This window comes from Lolium perenne, chromosome 6, assembly GCF_019359855.2.
Source record: "Lolium perenne isolate Kyuss_39 chromosome 6, Kyuss_2.0, whole genome shotgun sequence".
Taxonomy (NCBI): Eukaryota; Viridiplantae; Streptophyta; class Magnoliopsida; order Poales; family Poaceae; genus Lolium; species Lolium perenne.
In genome coordinates this window covers 66,243,220-66,264,815 of record NC_067249.2, presented here as the reverse complement: position 1 = coordinate 66,264,815, position 21,596 = coordinate 66,243,220, and the positions used below count along the sequence as shown (strand labels likewise).

The window sequence follows — 21,596 nt, the reverse complement described above, 5'->3', positions numbered from 1 at the left end:
TAATAAATTTCCAAAAATTTGCTTTATATAGCCTTCAATTAGTACGAACCACACCAAAAAATAATTGCAGAAAAATTAGCAAGGACTGTCGGTGGTCTATTTGTTGTATAAGCACGGAAATCCTACACAACTATGATGCTTTCAGTGGTTTGTTTCCTTACATAAAACCAAAATCGAGTGGGAATCTCAGACATAGCACTAAGAGTCACGTCGCGTCGAAGGCATGGGAATCAACACAGTCAGTGGCACTACCATGTCTAGAGCCTGCCGCCACGTCCTCCTGTCGCCGCATCGTGGGGCGGCATGGCCCGCCATCTTCGACGGAGAAACGCCACGCAAACAGCGGCCAACTTGCCGCCAGCGTCTCCGGCGGCAAGGCCACGTGTCCCCATGGGGTTGTGCCTCCACGATTGTGGTGGTCTTTTCTGTCAATTGCACTCACAATTGGTCCTTTTCAACAATTCACTGGGGCATGTGGCCTTTTTGCCAAAATTTCACGCATTGGTAGAAAGCACCAACACTGACTAACATCGCCTTCCCTGATTTGCTTTGCTGTACAAACTGCAAGTCAGACGGTATCATGCCTATGTTGTCACCTACACTAAGCATGTCAGAAAACACAAAATTTGGTCGGAAACTGGTCACAGCAAACACATAAGTTCAGTAGACTGGTAGAGAAGCTCGCTCGTGAAAAGACCGATGGGCTACAAAGTTGTTACTTCATCTTGTGTGACCTGACTAGCTGAGTGACTAAAGACCATTCTTTCCTACCTTTCTGCCATTCTTGAACTGTTCTTCTTACTTTGTATACAAGGCAAAAGTTTTTTCTGTGTCACGCTTTTTTTTAAACGAGCTTCTGTGTCACACTTGGTTATGACTTATGAGGATTTTATCGTCACGTTCAAAGTCGTGGAATGAAGTGAGCCAGAGTCTGCCCTTTCCTTATCTGGAGGCCCAGGCCCAATAGAGTGTCGCAGCCCACTCGCCCTGCCAGGGAGACTCTCGATTCAGCTCCCGTTTTTAGTCCCACACCGCTCGCGCCGAGAGGAGCGCTCGCCGGCAGCTCTATAAGAAGGCGGCCAGGCTGCAGCGAGAGAGGCACGCAGCTGCGTGGTGAGCACAAAGCGAACTATTCTTTCGCCTTTTACTAAAGAATACCGTGTGCACGCCACAATAAGCAGCATACGCTTATTTTTGAAGGGTTCCTTCCTCTACAGGAGGGGTCCCACAATTCAGTTGCAAAAGTTTATACTGGTATGGCTTCCAAATCAGAAGTATATCTGTTCAAGAAACTAGCCGAGCTGTTCGTGTAAACTAGCAAACGGCAAGCAGAAGCCGAACCAGTGTTCAGTGTTACATGCGCTTTCAACACATGCGCTTTCACCTGGTTTATCCAAGGATCAATTCACCACAGCCTAAGCACTATACAAAGCTACTGTGCACTATACAAAACTATTGTGAAGTTCTTCACCAAGTTCAACGAGAAAAGCATCAGGAACTGTCTAACCAGAACTAAGAGCGATTTCCAGACCTCTTGTGAACTGCATCACGGAACAGATCACATTTAGATGATGTATAGTGCAGAGGTTGTTCCACTGCTAGTTGAAATTATCCTCTACTTCCAGATATGGGTCATCGGACGGTTCACATTGTATTTACCTTCCAAGAGCTTCCAAGGGTAAAGCCAATGTAGGTGCCAAAACTGCACCAAAGGGATGCACAACCCAGGTGCATTGATATCCTGAGAGGATAGCCTTCCTACTGGTTCAGTTATTCTTGTCAGTGAACCTGAAGGACAACAATAGAAGAAATATGTGAGACTTCACAGTATGCAAAATAAATCTTGCAGGGAAAAAGTTAACTGTCAAGTATCAACAACACTTGCTCTGCAAGCAAGGGTACAAGATGACCTTCAAGTTTGTTCCTGGCATACTGGCTACCTGTTGACTTCAAACTAGTATCGAGGGTATATTGAGTGAGGTGTTTAGCTTTGCCACTTTTCCAAATATTATATGTAAAATAAACTCGAAGAAAGTTGCAATCTTACATTGCTCTGCATAAACAAAGAACTCAAACAAGGAAACTTGTCCGCATATGCTCCAAGTCCACTCAGCAGCATACAAGGCACTCTCAGTACGATTTGGTTGTGTATTAGCAGGCCTACCTAGAGCTAAGCCGCCCAGATTGCTACTCATTGCAGCCATGCCAATAACTGGATAGAATAATAGTCACAGATTAACGCATTCAGAACAAAATAACAAAGGACGGACAAAAACAACAGAAACAAGTTGTAGCTGAATAAGTCTCATGAGATCATACCAATCTTTTCAAGATAAAGTATCGTCATGAATGGTGCAACATATATTGCCTTAGTTTAACAATTAGGTAATACAATATGATGTCCTCGTGGGAAGTAATGCTCCATTCAGACTATTCTTGGACAATAAACCTACTATTGTACCGATTTGAGGTTATTCCATAATCTTGAAGTGCACAAATGAATTAAAAAGAAACAATATCGCTACATCGAGTCATCATCGATAATCAGCTTGAATCAGATTTCATAGACATATACCTACTATGATATGTTGAACAGAAGAGAAAATTAATTACTTTGCCGAGATATAGGAATATGAATAAATAGTCCTAAATAATAAATAAATAAAAGCAGTGGGCTTCTTGAGCGGAGCCTCCCTTGAAAGATGTAAGGTAAACACTTCCCTTGATTCCCTAGTTTTAGCAGAAACTATGGCAGTTATATTTATGATAAAAAAATATGACAATCAATTAAACTGAAAAACTTTGGTCCTTGATTTAGATTAGCTCTCCAAGATGCACTTAGGCATTAGTTCCACCATTACAAAAACATGCCAAAGAAACTTATGAATTTGTGGTCGATAAACATTTTCCATTTTAGTAAAGTACAATATTTCCACTAAAACATGAATGAATTGTTAATAGTAGTGTTGCATCTTACGGTTCTTACCATGTGAAAAAACATATAAATTCAAAAAATAATGTAAGATATATGATGAAGAAATTTTTCATATCCTAGTTTGTTATCCTTAAGAAGCGCACGACACTATCAAGAAAGAGCTAGACCACTACACTAAAATCCCTCCCCAACTAACCTGATAAGCCAAAACATCGAACTTATCTCTCTTTATTTTTCCAATCACGAAAATGACTAATATTTCATATAGTAATCACAACATGCCCATATATATTTGAAAAGGAAACAGAATGAACTAAGAAAATGAGGCAGCAATACAATCATAATCACAACACATGATGTATATGAATAGAGAAGTGTGCTCGTTTTTCTTTGAACCCCATCCAGCAGAACTTGTAGCTCACTTGTATTGTCCTTCAAATAGGCACACTGTTACAGCATATCAAAATAAGTACAAGATTCGTTATTAAACGGTAATAATCTTTTAGGAAGTTCAGCTGCAATGATAAATTTAAGAAAAAATAAGGACTCACATGACATTTTATAGTTGCTAACAAAAACATGTCCAAATGGAACATGCAACACTCATCAGCATCACCTTCAACGTGCTTCGGGCAAAAAAAGTACTTGATACTGGTGTACTATGCGATCGTTCATAATATCCTGCAACACAAGTTTGACATGCAATTGATACTGGTGTACTATGGTATGATATTGACAAAAGAAAACGAGACACATGAGCACTAGCACCCAGGGCTTATTCTTATAGAAGAAGCTCAATGAGCCGCAAATCCGCGTCCGAGGAGATTCAAACTCGGGTTGCGGGGTAGCCACCAACTCGAGCTAACCATCTGATCCTCCGATCATTCTCGATATTGACAAAAGAACTTACAACTATTCCCGTTTTTAGTTGTTACCAATGATAGCCCTTGCCTGTTGTATAAAGAGGAAACTGCTTTGAATAATAAATCGACTTCATATGGTACATTGGCCAATATATCATATGGTACATCTGTCGTTATCATCTGCAGTGAAGATCATGATACAATTAGTTCCAAATTCACCTAGTTTTAAATTCTAATCCGTGGAGGCTTCGTGTATCATCCAACAACAAAAAGTGTTCTGGTTTTCGACGGTCAAGATCAGTCATTGACAAGGGTGCGGAAAAAATGCACATCTTATTATCAGATATGTATGTGAAGCTCATCTTGCTGAGCTTACAAGTAAACATGACCAAGGATGATTGTACTACATACATACACTACATACACTGCCTCCTCTGCTAATTCAAGAGCAATGAATTGCCGATAACAATGTCATCATATGCTATGCTATACAAGATCAACCTTCTTCTACACAAAAACAATATATATATGTATGTGTACTCTGTGAAAGAAACAATGTGTATATATATGTATATATGTCAATGAATCGTTTAGAGCTTTTAGCTTCAATCAACTAGAAGAAGGATTTGGTCGCCACATGGTCTTCTGTGCAAACAGAAGGCCTTCCTTGCCCTGGTAGTGCGATAACCGGACCTCCCAGTGCAGCGACCTGATGATCGACTCCACCTCACTTATTGTCTCCATATCATCCCTAACAATCAGCCTCCCTCCTGGCCTCACTATCCGATCCACCTCCACAATCACACCCAACAGTTCACACCTGCAACAACAATATTTATAGTCCACCAAGTTAATAAAATGTTCCTCATGCATATATTTGCTAAGATGTTTGCTCATTCACGACAGTTTTCATGTTCGTGTCTGTTTATCTGTTGAAAAGAACATTACCTCTTCTTAACCTTGGAGAAGAGATGGTTCGCATGCACGAGATCGTAGCTTCTCGGGTAGGTGCTAAACGACTCGCACCAGTCGTGGTACAGTCCAAACAGCCCGCGTTCGTATATGATTGGGAGTGTGTCAGGCGATTCGATTGGAACTACATTCATGACCCACACCTTCATGTTTCGCAAAGCCGCTGCAAACCTGCATCAGGAAGCAGGTGCCAGGAACTCGTGTCAGGCACTGCCTTCTGCTCCTAGACTTGTGAAGAACATTTCATGTAAATGCTGCCAACATAGACTGCAAGGGAAGAAAGCTACAGACTGGGTGGCAGAAGAATTTACTTTCTTTTCGGTGCTGGAATAGAACAATGATGATGTGCAGTGTTCTTACCCTCCATATACAGCTTTCATATCCATAACGTTTCTGACAGCAGACCAATCAATACCAAAGCCTTCCATATATGAATTGCGTATGACCCGCTTCCAGTGCTCATAGTCTGCTTCAAAATCCTCAGGAGCAGGCTTTCCATACACTCCAGCCTCTGAGCTGTTCAGCCAGTAAGGTGGTCTTTCCACCCTCAGTGGCCATTCTTCTGGCCACCGTGAACCACGCGTGGCGGGGTCTGTGGGCAATTTATGCATACAAGACTGCAATGAAACATTCCTGAAGGGCAATAAGAGAACACACGAACCTCAAATTAGGTACAAGATCTAGGGATCGGCATCATAGATATAACCTGTTGAGAATGAGAACACTTACCAGACAGCATCAGGATTGTCATATTCTCCACACAGTGGAGGGTTTGCTGCAGATCTTGCATCATAGCAGCGGTTGTCCATTGGTTTTTGGAAAATTGCTACGCCTTTCTTATTTATGCTCTCCTTTACTTTATTCACCAATGTCCAGCACATTGACCTTGTTAGAGCAGACATCGCTGGCAAAGTGCAAAAAAAAGATATTAGATAGGTAATTTGCCATTTCATTGCAACAGCGAGTTGACCTGGTCATGGAATTTACCTTCCCATATCTCAACATCTTCCGGCAGTTTCTGGTATACAGGAGTCGCAGACCACACAAAGTAACCACCAGGGCGTAACAGCCTGTTCAATTCTAGCAAGAGCTTACCACCTGCCAGCCAGATAACACTCGTGTCAGAAGACAACAACACCTAGTTATGGTATTGAACAAGAAGAGGCTTGATGTAACAGAAAGTACCTTCAATATGCCACGGTACCCTACAGCGTGCACAATGGACAACATCAAAGACCCCGCCAGGAAACGGGAGCCTTTTCGTGCCCATAACTGCTGATATAGCAGGGATTCCTCTCTCGAGAGCAAACTGCACCTGAGCCTCATGCTCATCTTTAGGTGCAAAGGACATAGTAAGCACATCTCTATCGAACATGTATCCTCCAAAGCTAGCAACCCCGCAGCCCACGTCTAAGATAACACGGCTTCGTTTTCCCCACGCCACATCTTTCTTTGCCTGTGTAGTAGCATCACACATGTCAAACAAAGAACATCATCCCTTTTCATAGGGAAACAGGTTAACCGTATTCTGCTCCATTACATTCGCACTGAGACCTTAGACAATATGTAGGCAATAATAGTTATGCATAATTAAGTTTTAAAGAAATGTGTGCATGGCACCTACTCAATTAATCATTAGCATTATCTGACCATGGCATGCCTATAGTAACTTATTTTTGGACGGAGGGAGTAACTTATCAACTTGCCATAAAAATATTCTGTTGAATGGCAACAGTTGATTGTTACCTCCTGAATGAAATCAATGTAATGCAAAGCACCGCGCTTGAACTGAGTCCCGCCTCCCGGAAATATCAGGTGCTCCCCAGAGATATTCACCCAGTTCTGGTGCCCCTTGAACTCCACCAACTGAGTATGGGGGACATTGTTGTACCATATCTGCACCAAACAAAACCCCAAGGAAGTAAACAAACCGTGTCTGTCTGCACATAACTGAACTCACTCGCGCATCAACAACGGAGAATTTCTGAACCTGATCTCGGCTCTTCGGCCACCGTATCGGGCTCCGGTACCCTTTGGGCAGAGGGACGAGGCAGGCCGGAGGCTCCTTGGGGCAATGCCGCTCCCGGTGCTCGTAGTGCTCGTCGTGCTGGAGCTTCCTGATGACCTCCAGGTTGTCGAGGCACGGTATGTAGTCGGCTCCGGCCTCGGCATCGCAGAGCTTCCAATTGTCGGTCGTCGGGACACCCGACACCACCGTGGCGGTCTGCTCCTTGTCATCAGTCTCCGTGTCGGACTTGGCTGCCTGCGTGCGCCATGTTGCCGAATCTGTGGCTGTCTGGTTGAGCAGCTCCGCCTGGCTCGCGTCCGGGAACACCTCGGCGTCCCTTTTCAACTCCTGCTCCTGATCGTCCGGCTTCGCCTTCGGATCTGTCACATTCTGTTCGTCAGGATCAGTTTGCTCCTGATCCCCATCAGGCTTCTCCACCTTGTGATCTGTCACAATCTGTTCCTCAGGCGGCTGATTTGCTCTCTCTGGGGGTTCTGCCACGGCGTCCTGTCTCGCCGCAGGAGGCTCCTCCTGCTCATCGGCGCTGTCTTCTTTGATGAAGGTGGTTGTGTTCCCATCTACCGGGGCTACGTCTGGTTCCGTTCCGCCGGCGGGGGTGGGGCGGCGGGGCAATGGGGCCGCCTGGAACAGGGAGTACTCAGCGGGGGAGACGAGCGTGGAGGAGGTCATCCAGACGCCGACCAGGCAGAGCCCGACGAAGATGGTGACGGTGGTGGCAGAACAGTACGAGGAGGAGGCGGCGGCGGCGTGCTGCGGCTGCCGCCGGACGACGTCGATGCGCGTCTGCCCGGACGCCATTGGTTCCTTACCGAAGGAGGAACCTAATCACGAGATGGAATGCATGGTGGGTGGGGGACTGGATTGGAAGAAGATGTGGAGTGGATCCCAACTCAAAGATTATCAAGAAATCGATTCAGAGGAATCGAGCAACAGGAGGGAGAAGGGGCGAGGAAACATATCAACATTATCTTGGACAAACCTACAACCTCAATTATTGGATTACACTAGTAGTTTGTAGAGCTAAAACTTCAATAATTGTGAAACGAATGGAGTACAATGGGGTGGTTGACATTGTATTTACCTTTGAAAGACCGAAGTAAAGTGGGGCAAAAAATAAGTTGCAAAGTACCAAGTAAATAGGGGCAAAATAATAAAATTCCCCGAAGCGCAGGGTCAAGAAATTTCCAAAAAATCTAGGCATGCCCTTCTTTGTTTAAATTGAAGGAAAACAAAAACTACAAACATGTACCAACAAGTAGCAGCATGAACACATATTTTGCTTTTCGCAATAATCAGCTCATGGTCTTCATGGCTTTGGTTACAATTTTTCCCTTGTGGATATAATGCAGTGTTTGATTTAGATCTTCCGCACCAAATTTATACTCTCTTGTTAAGGTCCCACTTCATGACCTTTTTTGTTCAGACAATTGAACGGAATTTACAAATTCCAAAACTACAAACTGAACAAAAGCTGTTGAGATCGATACTACAACAATACTTTCTGGTAATATGGCAGGGAACAAGGTTTAACTTGCACAAAATCAAGCCTCAGGCATTTGATCCACTGATTTGCCAAAAATAAGACCGGTTAAATTAAAATTGGCAGAATCATCCGGATTAGACTGCCGAGTGAAGTAGCCTGCAGGTTTCCGCCAATCAAGAGTAGAAGCGGCACTTTCCAGTCCCAGCACATACCGTACACTCATCGGCATCACCTGCAACGTGCCTCAGGCAGTACTTGATGCGATCGTTTATAATATCCTGCATAATAGGTTTGCCATGCAATTAATAGCTGGTATACTATGGTATGGTATTGACAACAGAATTTATAATCTGTTCCTGCTTTTAGTTGCTATCAATGATAGCCTTTTTTCCTTGCCTCTTATATAAAGAGAAAATTGCTTTGGATAATAAGAATCAATTTTCATATGGTACATTGGTGAATATCATATTTTCCACAAAACTTGCTTTGGTAGGGTAAATACCATTTGACCTTGCAAAAGAGAGGTAAATACCACATTCTCTCTAATTTTTATCGGGAAATACCATACCAACAAATAAAAAGTTACATACCAAAGTGAACTACCAGTAAAGTTTACAAGGACGCTGTAATGTTTTATCTAGAAATGGTAAGTTAAGATGTGATGGCACTTCAAGGGAATGAAATATTAATACGGTCTATTCAATAACTTTTGAATTTACAGTTCATTGTCATGTCAGCTACGAACAGAAGACCAATCCTTCTACATGTTGCATGTAAACAAGAAATGAAATTAGATGCATTCACTGACTATAATCTATTCCATAATAACAAAAAAAAAAAATCTAACCTCCCTTTTCAAAAGGAAAGTACAACATTCCATTCCAGAAAATGTAGCAAATCTCCGTTACTGTAGAGAAATTTATGAAAAGATTCCACATTCATCCATAGGCATCTAATTTTCTTTTCTAACAGCGACAAATTGTTGTAAGAGATAGACTAGTCAATACAGTTTAGTGTGACAATAAGCTAGCACAATCTAGAGGAGAATTAATGAGCACATACCACCATAAGCTCATGTAATCCAATAGGGGCAGTGATGATGTAGGGCACGTTTGAGTGCACTTTTGAGGCTTCTGATGCTAAAGAAGGGATATCCTGAGAAAAAGCAGTGCCAATTTGTATGAGAATTCATGCCTTAGTGGAGCTATGTAAGCAATAAAACAGTAGATAGACACTGCTACCATCATTTTATTAAAGATTTTAAAAACTTTCTACCAATCTAAAAAGAATCTCGAGAACATACTTTGTTCCAGTGTCGTCCAGGGGAAAGGAAATATGGAGTGACAATAATACGAGATGCTCCCTGCTGCACACATCTTCCAAATGCTTCCTTAATAGAAGGCTCAGCAAGCTCCTTCATTTTGTCAAAAGCACACATTTAGCAACTTCATGCATCGCAAAGTGAAAAAAATACCCCCCAAACATAGAGATGAGAACTGATAGTGATATGATTCACACAAAAGCCTCTAGCTGATTTAACCTAATGTTACAAATATATAGCAATTAGAGAATGAAAAACAAATATCAAACAAATTTTGGTACCAGCAATACATCTTTCCAAGGATTTGGAAGCAAAATAATTATACATGGCAACCTAAAAAGGTACTATATAATGCTACATTAGCACACATTAACAAAATCATACAGATTTAGTCTGTAATGGAGGCCTGCGTATGGGATTCAACTGTACTGCACTTCTATAAAGTTAGTTTTGGTGATTTATCTAAATTTCTTATCATAAAAAATGGAAGCTTATGGTATTTTATGTTACTCAACCTAGATGGCCAATCGAATATATGCAGTTGATTTTCAACAGGATGTCCAAATAAACACATGCCTTATATTTTGACTGAACTAAACCCAGCTGTACAAGCTAAGGAATTGAACATGGACACTCCAGTGAATTACAAAGAAAACAGAATGCTTGTCATCACATATGTCTCGCTTCTACATCTTTATACGAACTAAAAGTCACATTTGTCTGGTCCTACATGTTTCTGTTCAAAATAAGGAAAAAATGGTACTAATGAAATAAAAAATATCTCATTTCTATCGGTTTGGCTATGAAATCTATTTCTTAAGTAAAAGTTTATCTATTTTCAGTTCTTTCTCTGCACCTAGAGCTATTCATTGACACACAGGATTGGCTTACAACATGGTATTTCTCGATTTAAGACAACCCCATAAAAAAAGGTGATGTAGAAGCTACCAACATGGAACGGCACCAAACTCACAATATATAACAATACTTAATTAAAATAGAAAGCTTTCAATACAAGTGAAGCGGACACATACACTACAGCTACATGTGTATTGTTATGCGGCCTATCGCCTATGGGTAAACCAAGTACAATGGTAATACAAGGTTTCATAGGTAGATACACAGGAACTCACTGGCTATATAACTACTGTTCAAAATCATGTCCGAATTCTAAATGTGTGACACCTCGTAAGTTGACCATTACAGGGTGCCATGCAATAGCTTAAGCATTAGTGTCTACTCCATTTGAATTTAAAATTGACAAAGTTGAAGCTTCAATCTGCATCCTAAAGCTCAAAGACAGATCACAGAAATTTGTACCCAGAAATTTATTTGCAACTTGAACCCATATTGTAAGCTGATATAATGATCACATGTTTTCCTTGAAAAAATAGTGCACATGCTACCTAATGAGGACAGCAACTGTTACTTTGGTGATAAAAAATAATCAAGGGACTTACAAGCTTCAAGCATAGCTTAATAAATTCATAATTTGCAATTAGGCACATCCCTATTGAGCAAATACAATTTCAGAAAAATGAAACAAGCAATAAATGTACCATATGAGCAGGCTCGACAATCTTGTAGGCAGTCCTTGCCCTGAACATGCTAACAAAATCATCTACAATTTTCAGGATAAATTAATAAAGGAAGTTGCCAGTAGAAACACCAGAAAACCCCGAACAAATAACCAATCAATTACTTAGCATGAGATTAGATTCTTGTCGACGTGACCCATGATCGACTATGACCACACCAACATCCTCTCCCACAATACAATCTTGTCCTCCAGTGGTTTCAGGCCTAGACGCAGAATTTGGTCTGAAATTCGCAGCCCAATGTAAACTATTTCTTCCGATTGGCGAGAACTTGATAAAATCACAGGAAGAACTCACACCAGTGCTCCTAATGCCAATAAGTAAGAAATCGAGTTAAAACTAAATGCAACACAAGAGATACAAAATTATATAAAAAAAATCATTGGAACCCAATAAATCAAATACATGTCCATCAGAAAACAAAATACCTTAAAGAATATATGTTTGTTGAATTTGCAGTGAAGGGTTGTAAGGAGATTGACATAGGGCACATAGACTTAACAGGAAATGAAGAAAGCCGGCCTGAGTAAAGGTAACAATAGGGGATCACTCTATGTCAAAGTATAGGCACCTTCTGCATAAGAGAATTTCTCAGTTGAGACAATTGTATTCCCGATCAAAGCATTGCTCTTCAGATATTGCAAAACACAAAAGTGTATCTAGAAATACAAACAGAAGGCTCAGCAGTCCCTGCATTTCCATATGAGCAGATCCACTTTCATTTGGAAACAATAATCAGTACCTGTAGTTAGTGTCATTTAATTTGAACTTGGTTCCACTAGTTGCTAGAGAGATAATTTCAAAAACTAGTCGCTATAGCTAAACCAATGCACACAACTTATTTCTATTGAAATATAAATAGGGGAAAAAATGAACTTTATCGGTTACGAAAGGGAAAATGGTCTGGACCACGGGAGTGGCTTGCTTGCTTCGTTGCATTGGTCCCTGCTGTCGTGACATAGAACTATCGGCTGCTCCATGAGATCGATGAGCGGCTGTGTTACACGCCTCCCCTTCTTCCTAGGAACGCGGTGAATACTCATGCCTCACGAAGTGGAACGCAAACTTACACATCAGCTATGAGTTGCCTTGATGCAGCCACCAGTTGATTTTATTTTTGAGGGCGCCTTTTTGTGTGAGTGCCTGATAAAATCTGGGCTAGGTCCAAGCCAGAGATGAGTGCCCCGAGACTTGTCATTAGCCAAGCCTTTGGCTGAATAGGAAAGGTAAAATTGCATCTACGCTCGATCAACTTGTCTGCTTTATTGAATTTGGTCACAGTACTCAGATAAGTGTGAAGTCTGTTGGCATCGTGCTAGGATAGACAGCATCCAATTCATCGACTTAGCATGGCATAATTTCTTACTGAGCTAGCGAGTAGTCAACATAAAAAGGCCTAGCCATGTTAGTAGAATACACAGCATCAACAAGTAGAATCCACAAAATCAATACAGCTCAAATCCTAGCTCGGATTTCCCACAATAAACGGCAGAAAATACCATAGAATATCAGATTTTGGCCGAGAAGGGGTAAGGGGGCGGGAGGGGGAGGGGGAGGGGAGGGACCAGCTACAGCGCGCCGGCGGACGACGAGTTCATCAACCGCAGGGGGGGAGGAGAGGGAGAGGCAGCGGAGGAGGAGGAGGAGGGCTACACGAGCAGTACCTCCACAAGCGGCGGCCGGCGAACGGGGAGCGACAATTTCCTCAGGTGACCGGCGAGAAACGAGAGGACCGAAGGGGTATGAGTATGACTGGGACCCCCTCCACCCCTGCTAGCTGCTGGTATGATGATCGATAGTTGTTTCGGAATTTATCATTTTCAAGGTCTCGTGCTTCTCATGTAAATTTGCATCTCTTTCTGAGACAAATGTAATAATTGCTACTGTTTCATAGATACAAATTTCAATTCTATTGGAGGCGGAAATAGCAAATTGCTGGCATTAGCCAAAGAACCCAGAGCTAGTAGCGTCTCTAGCAGACTGGAGACAGGAATGTGATCTTCATCGACCAAGTGGCACTAGTTCCAGTAATAAAAGGATGCAAAAACAAAATAACCAGATCACTGGAACAAGTTGGTACACGGTAGGTTTCAAAATACAAATGTGTAGCAATTTCATCTCCATCCTATCCCAAGTGACCATAGTTCACCTCCAACAGAAAACGAAGAACGGTAATTACATGATCTTTCTTCCGTTTATCCAGGTGCCTCTAGCAGCTTCACAATAGCCTAAGCATTAGGTAGTGTGCTATTACGAAGTTCACCAGGAAAAGTTAACTGCGGGTCTATCCTGCACAGCAGCCTCCGAAAAACCGATTCACGTATCGGAGCTCAACAAAAAGATGGAAGATCAACCGCTGATGTTGCCAAGCCAGAACAGCATCGGGAACTGCACAACCGCCAGGAAGAGCAGAAAGTAGTGGTTTCGACTCGGGTGCCTCTCGTAGCTTCTTGGTCCACCCAGGAGAACCCTCTTCATGGTCTTCACGAGGAACACGCCAGTGCAGAGACAGAACCATGGCATGATGAAGTAGTATAAGTAGCTCCAGAAGATGCGCGCCAGCATTGCAAGAGATGTGCCAGCAAATCCATATCCAGCGTACGCCACAATGTCTAGCAGTGGCGCTTCGCCGCTGCCCAGGGAGTACAACAGACCTTTGATGAGGACGACTTGTAGAAACCAGCCAACTAGACCTCTTGAGAACTGCAGGGTCAGAGCCTCAGGGGTAAACCTGCGTCATGGAACACATCACATTTAGATGATATAAGCAATTAATAACCAGATATAAGAAATGCAGTAGTTCACACTGTATTTACTTTCCAAGAACTCCCAATGCATATCCAGCAATGACAATGTAGGTGCCAAACGCCATCAAAGGAATGTAAAGGTCTGGTGCATTGATATCCTGAATTGGAGGTTTGTAGGATAGCCTTCCTCCTACTGGTTCAGTTATTCTTGTCCAGTGACCCTTAAGGAAGACAATAAAGGCAATGCTCATGTTATGAGAGTTCACAGTATGCAAATTTTGCAGTAAGAAAAAAGTGCCAACTGCTCTTACCCTGTGAAAGAAAGGGAACAAGATGACCTTCAGTTTGTTCCTCACGTACTGGCTGTTGACTTGAAAGTAGTATTGTGGGTCTGACAAATATTGAGTAATCTGAAACAGTCGAGTGAGGTTTAGTTTGTCTAATTTCAAAATATTATTATCAATGAAAGAATCTTTAGTTGATATGAGATATACATTGCTCTGCATGAACTCCGAACTCGAACCAAGAAATTTCTCTCCATATGCTCCTAGTCCAGTACGTATCAGCCCAGGTCCAGCACCATACATGGCACTTTCAAAAGGATTTGGCTGTGCATTTGGAGGCCTGCCAGCGTAGCCACCCAGTTCACTATTCATTGCTGCCATGATAATAGCTGAATATGCATTCAGAGAACAATGCATTAGAACAAAATAAGAAGGGAGAACTGTACTCAAAAGCATTTTACAAGAAGTTGAAGTCAAGAATATAAGATGATACCACTGATGATCAGCCTACTGTACTCAAAAGTAAAAAAGTAACACTCCCTCCGGCCCTAAATGCTTTTCACAGATTTAGGCAAAATATAGGTTAAAATGTGTCTAGATTCATTGAACCTGCGACAAGTATTTCGGGCCGGAGGGAGTACCAAATTTATGATCCAAAGACAAGGGACAACATAGCAGAAACGAATCATATCTCAATAAGCTTCATTACATGACACCAATCCTTCCAAGATGAAGTACCGGTGCTAACTACTTCAATGGAGCAAAAGAAAGAAAAGTGGTCTACATCATCACATATCATTTGGCTGGTGCAACCTCTTGCATTATTATAACCAATTTACATTCATCAGTAATGACAGCCTGCAGCAAGTACACATTCAGACCTCTATTGGCCAAAGAAAAATCCATGAAATTAATATTGAACTGACTTAAGGTCATTTTATAGTCTTTAACTGGACAAACAAGTTTAGAAATAAACATAATCAGTATGGCAATCGACTATTTGGTTCAAAATCCAACAAACTGCAAATTTTCTTAACAAAACCGTGTGTTATGGTACCACCAGGCTTGCCCAATGTTCCATGCTACAATCCAGCTAGGCCCAGAGATCTACCACAAAGTAATCTACAACTTCTTTGCTAAAAGACAATCACACTGATCCGCAGTTCCCTATGAACTACATCGCAGGGCAATCGCTGTAAACTACATTCTTCCTGCTCTGATCCCTAATGTGAGGCACGGACCCAGCATGGGCGCATTGGAGATCAGTTGAAACCCCTAGAGTCTGGCCCAAAATGCAAGAAACTGCAAACTGGCTTTACAAAACCGTCTGTTATGGTACATACTGGTCAGTTTCACAGTTCCTATAATTAATTGTTGTGATGAACTACAGAAGTAACAGGACCCAGCGTTCCATGGACCAATCTAGGTATGGCCAGATCTACCACACAGTAACCTAAAACTTGTTTCTCAAAAGATAATCACACCGATGCATAGTTCCCTCGAAACTCCATAGCAAGGCAGCCGCTGCCAGCTACATTCTTCCTGATCTGATTCCCAATGTCAGGCGCGGACCTACCGGGGCGGGGCACTGGCGATCAACTGAGTCCCCCGATTTTACTTTCAGTTTTCAAAACGAACTGCTATTAGCAGTCAACGCAGCAACGTAATACGGTGGAAATCGGAGTATCGAATCCAGAAAGAAAGTTTCTCGCATCAGATCGCTCACAGCAATGGGAAAAACCCGCCAGAGATCTCACGGAATAACGCAAGCAAGTTAGGGTCTGGATCTAGACGGTGAGCCTGGCCCCAAATTTGCGGAGGTTCGGCGGGATTTACCTCGGAAACCAGTGTCGTCCAAGATCGCCGAGGCGACGAAGTTGATCGGGGACGGCGACGGCAGCGACGCGGGTCAGAGACGGAGGGGTTGGATGGCGTGAGATGCGGCACGGCGGCAACTCTCTAGGGCGCAGCGGTGGTGGAGTGGTAGACTACTCTGGCGCCTCTGTATTTTGTTTACGTACTTCGTACTGTATTTGGAATCATACACGTAACAGTAAAGGAAACAATAGTATTTACGACACACCAATTTTTCGCTCCACCGTACTACTACCTCGATTCAAAAAAGAGTGTACCTACAGATTTTCCAATACAGATTATTAAGGAGAAATAAAATTACATTGAAAGATGCAAACCAACATTTATCTTCTCTTTAGTTCTTTCAGCTTCAATGTGCTAAGTGCATGTAAAATATAAAGATAACATGTACTGAATATTGTTGGGTTTGATTTTCGTACGATGAGAAAGAAGTAGTTATTTTCTACTTTAAACTGTATGAAAAATATAGGAGTACATTTTTTTATGGACAAGTTTAAGTCTAAACGTCCACTTATTTGAGAACACAGGAAGTATGTTCAGAACATCAATACTATCATAAATCATGTCAAAATTAAAAGGAAAACACTGAGTTGCCCCATGACAATTTTCGTCTCGCTATTCGTTCGCCTCCCTAGCGCGACGCGTGTCATCCGAGAAATGGCAGGGCCCACCTGAAGCCTATCATCCTCATCTCCCTCACCTTATCTCACATTATCTCTGGCGGCACTGCCAACACTAGTTGTTAGGCTATCCTGTTGGGCAGCACTGCCGCTCATGTGGCCAGCACTTCCACTGGAACTGGCGGCACTGCCGCTGGCCTCTGGCGGTAGTGCCGTCCGTGATCTTCTTCGTTGATTGGTTCAGAATATTTTTCCCAGGAACGGTACTGCCGTCAATTTGCAGCGGTACTGGCGCTGAAGATGCTTCAACGGTCATAATTTGCTGAGCGGTATAAATAGGACCTTTCTCCTACCTTGGAAGATTGCTCGTTTTTTTCAAGAACACCACCTCAAACTGAGCCACTAAAATCATCATATCTCCTCCTCGAACCATCCAAAGCTCTTGATCTTTGGAGAATCGAAGGAGAAGGCCCTGATCTACATCCTCACCAAAGCTATTTACCTTTCCCCCTCATTTGCTTGAGGGCCTCTTTGCTAGTGTTCCCTTTTGAAAACCCTACTTGTTTCTGGTTGATTTGATCTTGTTGTTGTGTTATTGTTACAGCTATTGGGAGCCTCCAATTCGGTTGTGGATGTGTGCCCCAAGAATCTTGTAAAAGGCCCGGTTTCCGCCTCGAGAAAATCTCTTGGTGGACAAGTGAGCTAGGTCTTTGTGACGTTACTCACCAGAGAATAGGGTGAGGCCTAAGGATGGCAATTTTGCCTACGGGTACGGGTACCCGCATGGGCAGGGTATGCGTACACTTTTATGCCCATGGGTAGTACTCATACCCTACCCGTTAATTCATGGGTAGAGCACGGATATAGCCTCGTACCGCGAGTATACCCATACCCTACCCGTTTGTTGTCAACTTCTTACCTGACTCGTCTACTTTTGTTGACTTATGAGTTAGAATATGAGAATGTGATTTTTATATATTGTTATTTGTTATGTACTCAACTACTTGTTATTGAGTTGAGATCATTCAATTTTTAATAAAAAATTCACTACTGCAGAAATGCTTATAGCCGCCAGGTGTTTAGTGACAGGCAAAATTATGCCTGTCACTAATACAAGCACTAGTGACTGGCTCGTATAAGTCTGTCACTAGTATAAAACACTAGTGACATGCTCGTAAAAATGCCCGTCATCGACAGCTATTGTGGAGGCTGGCTAAAAAGATAATTATGTTACTGACATGCATATATAAATGCTTGTCACTACTCTCTGAGCGCAATAATCATGTGACCTTGTTCTGGTGTGAGGCGATGTCAGCCTTCTTGCCACGCGATGCCGATCGAACGGCAGTGCCCTGTATCTCCAACCAACGTGAAGGCAATGTGATGATAAGAACATATGAACTTTGGAATATCGACCTGTACTACAGGGTATTTCTCGCGGTACAGACGCTCCCCTCAAGGTCAACGCCCGCCCACTCTCCGCATCTTGTTTCCGGTCCCCCGCGATGATCGTGCACGCCTCCGCCTCCGCCTCCAGCATGCACGCCCGCCTTGGCCCATCACGCGTAACCACTGCCGCCCCTCGCCCAAGGCCGCCGCCAATCGCAACCCTCCGCCGCCGCGCAAGCGCCCATCCACCCAGCCCCGCGTGCGCTAGCCCACACTGCCGATCTGCGCAACACCACGGTGAGGCCTTGTACCACGCCGCCTCTAGAATCGAAGGGGTCAGAGGAGAGATAACTACCATCGTTCCCCATTTGGTTTCTCTACCTGCTCTCGATCTCCTCCGATTCATGCCGCTTCCACTGATATATTCGTCTAATACGCACAATTGCGGGAGGGATTGGATGACGAAGTTACCACCCAGGAGCAGGGGAGGGGGTCCTTGTTGTTCCTCGTCGACGGCATCTCCGCTCCCACGCCGCTACCATAGCCGCCACCGCATCGGCCGACGACCGGCAGAACCTTGTCCCGCCGCAGAGGTTTCTGCTGACTCCTGCCCCGGAGGAGCTGGTGGCCCGCGCCTTCTCCCCCGTCACGGCCGCCTCCCTCCACCTGCCTCCCATCTGCGACAGCCTCACCAGTGAGGGGAGCAGGGCCAGCCGCGCGCCCCCCCCCCCCCCCCCCCTGGAGAAAAACTCGAAGCGCCAGTTCCGGCGTGAGGGCAAGCAGGTAATCTGTAATAACTAAGGTGAGCTGCTTTGCTCTAATTCCCCGACATTATGCAGATGTGTGTGGTGCATTCCAGGTGTTTGTGGTAATTCCTAGATGTAGTTGCTCTGAACTTGGATGACACTTTGGTCCTGCCTGGTTGTCATGTCCTGTTGGTTACCGTCTGCGGCGAACATTGATCCATCGCTGGTTGCGTACGATGACAAAATAAAACAAGAGATCGATCATGGGAATGTGTATTCCCGTGACCATGAAGCAATGGTTGCGGAAACTCTTTACTCCTGCAACTGCAAGTACGTACACATATGCTCCTCGCCCTTCCCTGTCTTTTCTTGTTTAATTAGCGTGAAACTAATCTCATTTCAATATATTCGAGAATATATGTCATCACTGCTTGATACTGTTTCCTGTTTTGATCGTGGCGCCCATCGCAATCCCCATTCAGCTATGCTCTGCTTCCTGAAATTTTGATTTATTGGTAGCGTGATAAAGATTGTGTAAAGGGATTCAAGTTAAGCTGGTGTATTCGTGCATTGAACATACATCAATCCGTATTAGTGTGTGTTGCTTTCCAAGCATTCTGCATACATGCAAATCTGCTACCTGCGATCATGTTCATTGCATAGTAGCATAGCAGTATACATGGGAATACAGATTATTGAACACCTAGACTGAACCTTGTCCTAACTACCTGGACAACACATTTTCACAATTCCAAATGTAAGATTTTCTAGCAACAGCAATGTCAGAATACTCCTATTCTCTTATATGTAGTAAACTAGTAATTCTCATTCTTGTACAAAATAGGAATAGGAGAGACACTGCTCAGAGTAATTTCTATAATGATTATGTAATTTCTATAATTTCAGAAAGTGGCCACGAAAGGAAATAGTATCTATTTGCCCAACTTTGATGCTATTGAAAGCCTGAAGCTTAGCGCTGATCACAGTTATTATATTTATGAGAGTGAACTTAGCCTGAAGCTTAGCCTGTAGTTATATACATGTTGTGCCAATTCCGGTCTGGACAAGATCTGGGTACCTTTGTTAATCTATTCTCATTCAATACCAAATTTTTCTTTTTTGTTTGACTTCCATCTATGCATGATCAAAAAAATTGTGTGTTAATTGGTGGCAGGTACAATATCAAGTAATATGGCCCAAACTTCAGAAGCAGACACCGATCATGATATTTCAGGGGAAATTGAAATAGAAAAAGTCTGGACTCGCAAGGTCAAAGGATCTCATACCCTCCGATCTGAATTAACCGACTCCACTTTATCTAGATACGGATGTACCTAGATTCGTGTATTGACTAGATACATCCGTATCTATACAAAGTGGAGCCAATTAATTTAAATCAGAGGACGTACCTGTCTTTGACGCTCTTAGCATAACTAGGTATCAACAGATGAGATATCCTCTAATCTTGCATTTGTGTTCGGTGGTTTTTGTTGGTGATTGGTATTAAGTTAGTCATGTACTATTTCATTTTGCAAGCATGGTCATGGGCTCTTTGCAAGAATTACCTCCTACATTGTCCTAATTTCATTACTCCCTCCGATTCATATTAATTGACTTCAATATAGATGTATCTAGAACTAAAATGTGTCTAGATACATCCATATTAGAGTCAATTAATATGAACAGGAGGAAGTCTAAAAAATACTCCTAAATCAGTATATGAATTACCTCATTGGTTGTGCTGTTTTTCAGTAAACAATATACATTTAGTAGATGTACGTATATCTACACTATAGGCACTCTAGAAAGTAAGGAATGATGCATGTTTTAATGGAGTGTACTCGTAAGATCCTGTTACATTAGTGTTTAAGATGACACATATATTTCTTTCTACGCTGGTTTACAGAAACTAAAGTGGTGAAATATGCAGGGCTATATAGCAAAGCTTCGCGAGTTCTTCTATAGAAGGCAAGACTGCGACTGATGGTGCTCAAGCTGGAGGTGATAGAATGAGTAGAAGATGTGGAAGTGTTGGGATGTTGGTGTTTTTTGGTTTGTAGATGTAGATGCTGCAGTTAGTAGAAGACGTGGAAGTGTCAGGTGTTTGATTTCTTTTGGTTCGCTTGTAGTTGCCGTAGAGTACGTTTTTCATGCTTAGTTTCAAATTTGTGTAACTGATTTTCAACCTTGGATTTGGAGCGACATGTTTCCTATAATACACTTTGTACCGTGCTTTCGTTGAATTTAATATGAGATGATGCTATATGTGCTATATGGTACCTCGTACATGCTTATTACTCCATATTTATTGAAAATAGAGGAAATTGCGTATACCAGCAACCCTTGGGGCAGACTTTGCACAAACCAGTGACTCAAGATTATTTTTGCGCAGACCAGTGACTTTAGTTCTAATTCGTTGCAATGATCAGGTCATATGGTTAATAGAGTATATGATTAAAGAAAGGCCTACTTTATTAGGGCAGCTCCAACGGGGACGATGTAAACGGACACCCGATAGCGTTCGCGCGGGCCGAAAATGCACCAAGCTCCAGCGGGGCGACACATAGTGACCGAACCGTCCGCAACGATGTAAACATGGCTCAAATATGTGCTTTGGATGCGTCTCGACGCTGCGTGGAAGCGCAAAGTGTCCGCTCGCGTGTGGCGGACATTTTGTCGGGCCTGGCAGTGACCTAGGCTCGATGCATCTTCTTAGCCACGCCAGTAGTGACGT

The 21,596-nt window shown here is 42.9% G+C and overlaps 3 protein-coding genes, 1 long non-coding RNA gene and 1 other non-coding gene across 10 annotated transcripts; 2 read left to right on the top strand and 3 right to left on the bottom strand.

Annotated features, from left to right (window-relative positions):
• The first annotated feature begins 1,104 nt into the window (after positions 1-1,104).
• On the top strand, positions 1,105-1,224 carry LOC127311109 (U5 spliceosomal RNA). Its single transcript, XR_007857598.1, has one exon. It is a non-coding gene; the product is annotated as a U5 spliceosomal RNA (small nuclear RNA).
• A 2,892-nt stretch (positions 1,225-4,116) lies between these two features.
• Positions 4,117-7,941, bottom strand: LOC127307551 (probable methyltransferase PMT26). Its single transcript, XM_051338273.1, has 8 exons — positions 6,761-7,941; positions 6,517-6,666; positions 5,956-6,226; positions 5,758-5,868; positions 5,500-5,674; positions 5,131-5,403; positions 4,747-4,941; positions 4,117-4,618 (listed from the first exon to the last, which is right to left on the bottom strand). The coding sequence occupies exons 1-8, from the start codon at positions 7,595-7,597 to the stop codon at positions 4,408-4,410; spliced, it is 2,223 nt and encodes a 740-aa protein (XP_051194233.1). The 5' UTR covers positions 7,598-7,941; the 3' UTR covers positions 4,117-4,407.
• A 114-nt stretch (positions 7,942-8,055) lies between these two features.
• On the bottom strand, positions 8,056-13,015 carry LOC127307554 (sirohydrochlorin ferrochelatase, chloroplastic). Of its 3 annotated transcripts, none has more exons than XM_051338275.2 (7): positions 12,866-13,015; positions 11,630-11,775; positions 11,306-11,508; positions 11,163-11,224; positions 9,586-9,696; positions 9,345-9,437; positions 8,056-8,560 (listed from the first exon to the last, which is right to left on the bottom strand). In XM_051338275.2, exons 2-7 carry the CDS (start codon positions 11,692-11,694, stop codon positions 8,456-8,458), a joined length of 639 nt encoding a protein of 212 aa, XP_051194235.1. In that variant the 5' UTR covers positions 11,695-11,775; positions 12,866-13,015; the 3' UTR covers positions 8,056-8,455. The 3 variants fall into 3 exon arrangements, with proteins under 3 accessions (XP_051194235.1, XP_051194236.1, XP_051194237.1); XM_051338276.1 differs by having other exon boundaries at positions 11,630-11,723; positions 12,866-13,009; XM_051338277.2 differs by having other exon boundaries at positions 11,630-11,772; positions 12,866-12,971.
• A 217-nt stretch (positions 13,016-13,232) lies between these two features.
• Positions 13,233-16,241, bottom strand: LOC127307553 (uncharacterized). Its single transcript, XM_051338274.1, has 5 exons — positions 16,069-16,241; positions 14,443-14,621; positions 14,260-14,358; positions 14,018-14,169; positions 13,233-13,932 (listed from the first exon to the last, which is right to left on the bottom strand). The coding sequence occupies exons 2-5, from the start codon at positions 14,611-14,613 to the stop codon at positions 13,551-13,553; spliced, it is 804 nt and encodes a 267-aa protein (XP_051194234.1). The 5' UTR covers positions 14,614-14,621; positions 16,069-16,241; the 3' UTR covers positions 13,233-13,550.
• Positions 16,242-18,163: 1,922 nt separating this feature from the next.
• Positions 18,164-21,134, top strand: LOC127307550 (uncharacterized). Of its 4 annotated transcripts, none has more exons than XR_011746902.1 (3): positions 18,164-18,899; positions 18,976-20,299; positions 20,793-21,134. It is a non-coding gene; the product is annotated as an uncharacterized lncRNA (long non-coding RNA). The 4 variants fall into 4 exon arrangements; XR_007855667.2 differs by having other exon boundaries at positions 18,164-19,192; positions 20,037-20,299; XR_007855669.2 differs by having other exon boundaries at positions 18,164-19,192; positions 19,769-20,299.
• The last annotated feature ends 462 nt before the right edge of the window (positions 21,135-21,596 follow it).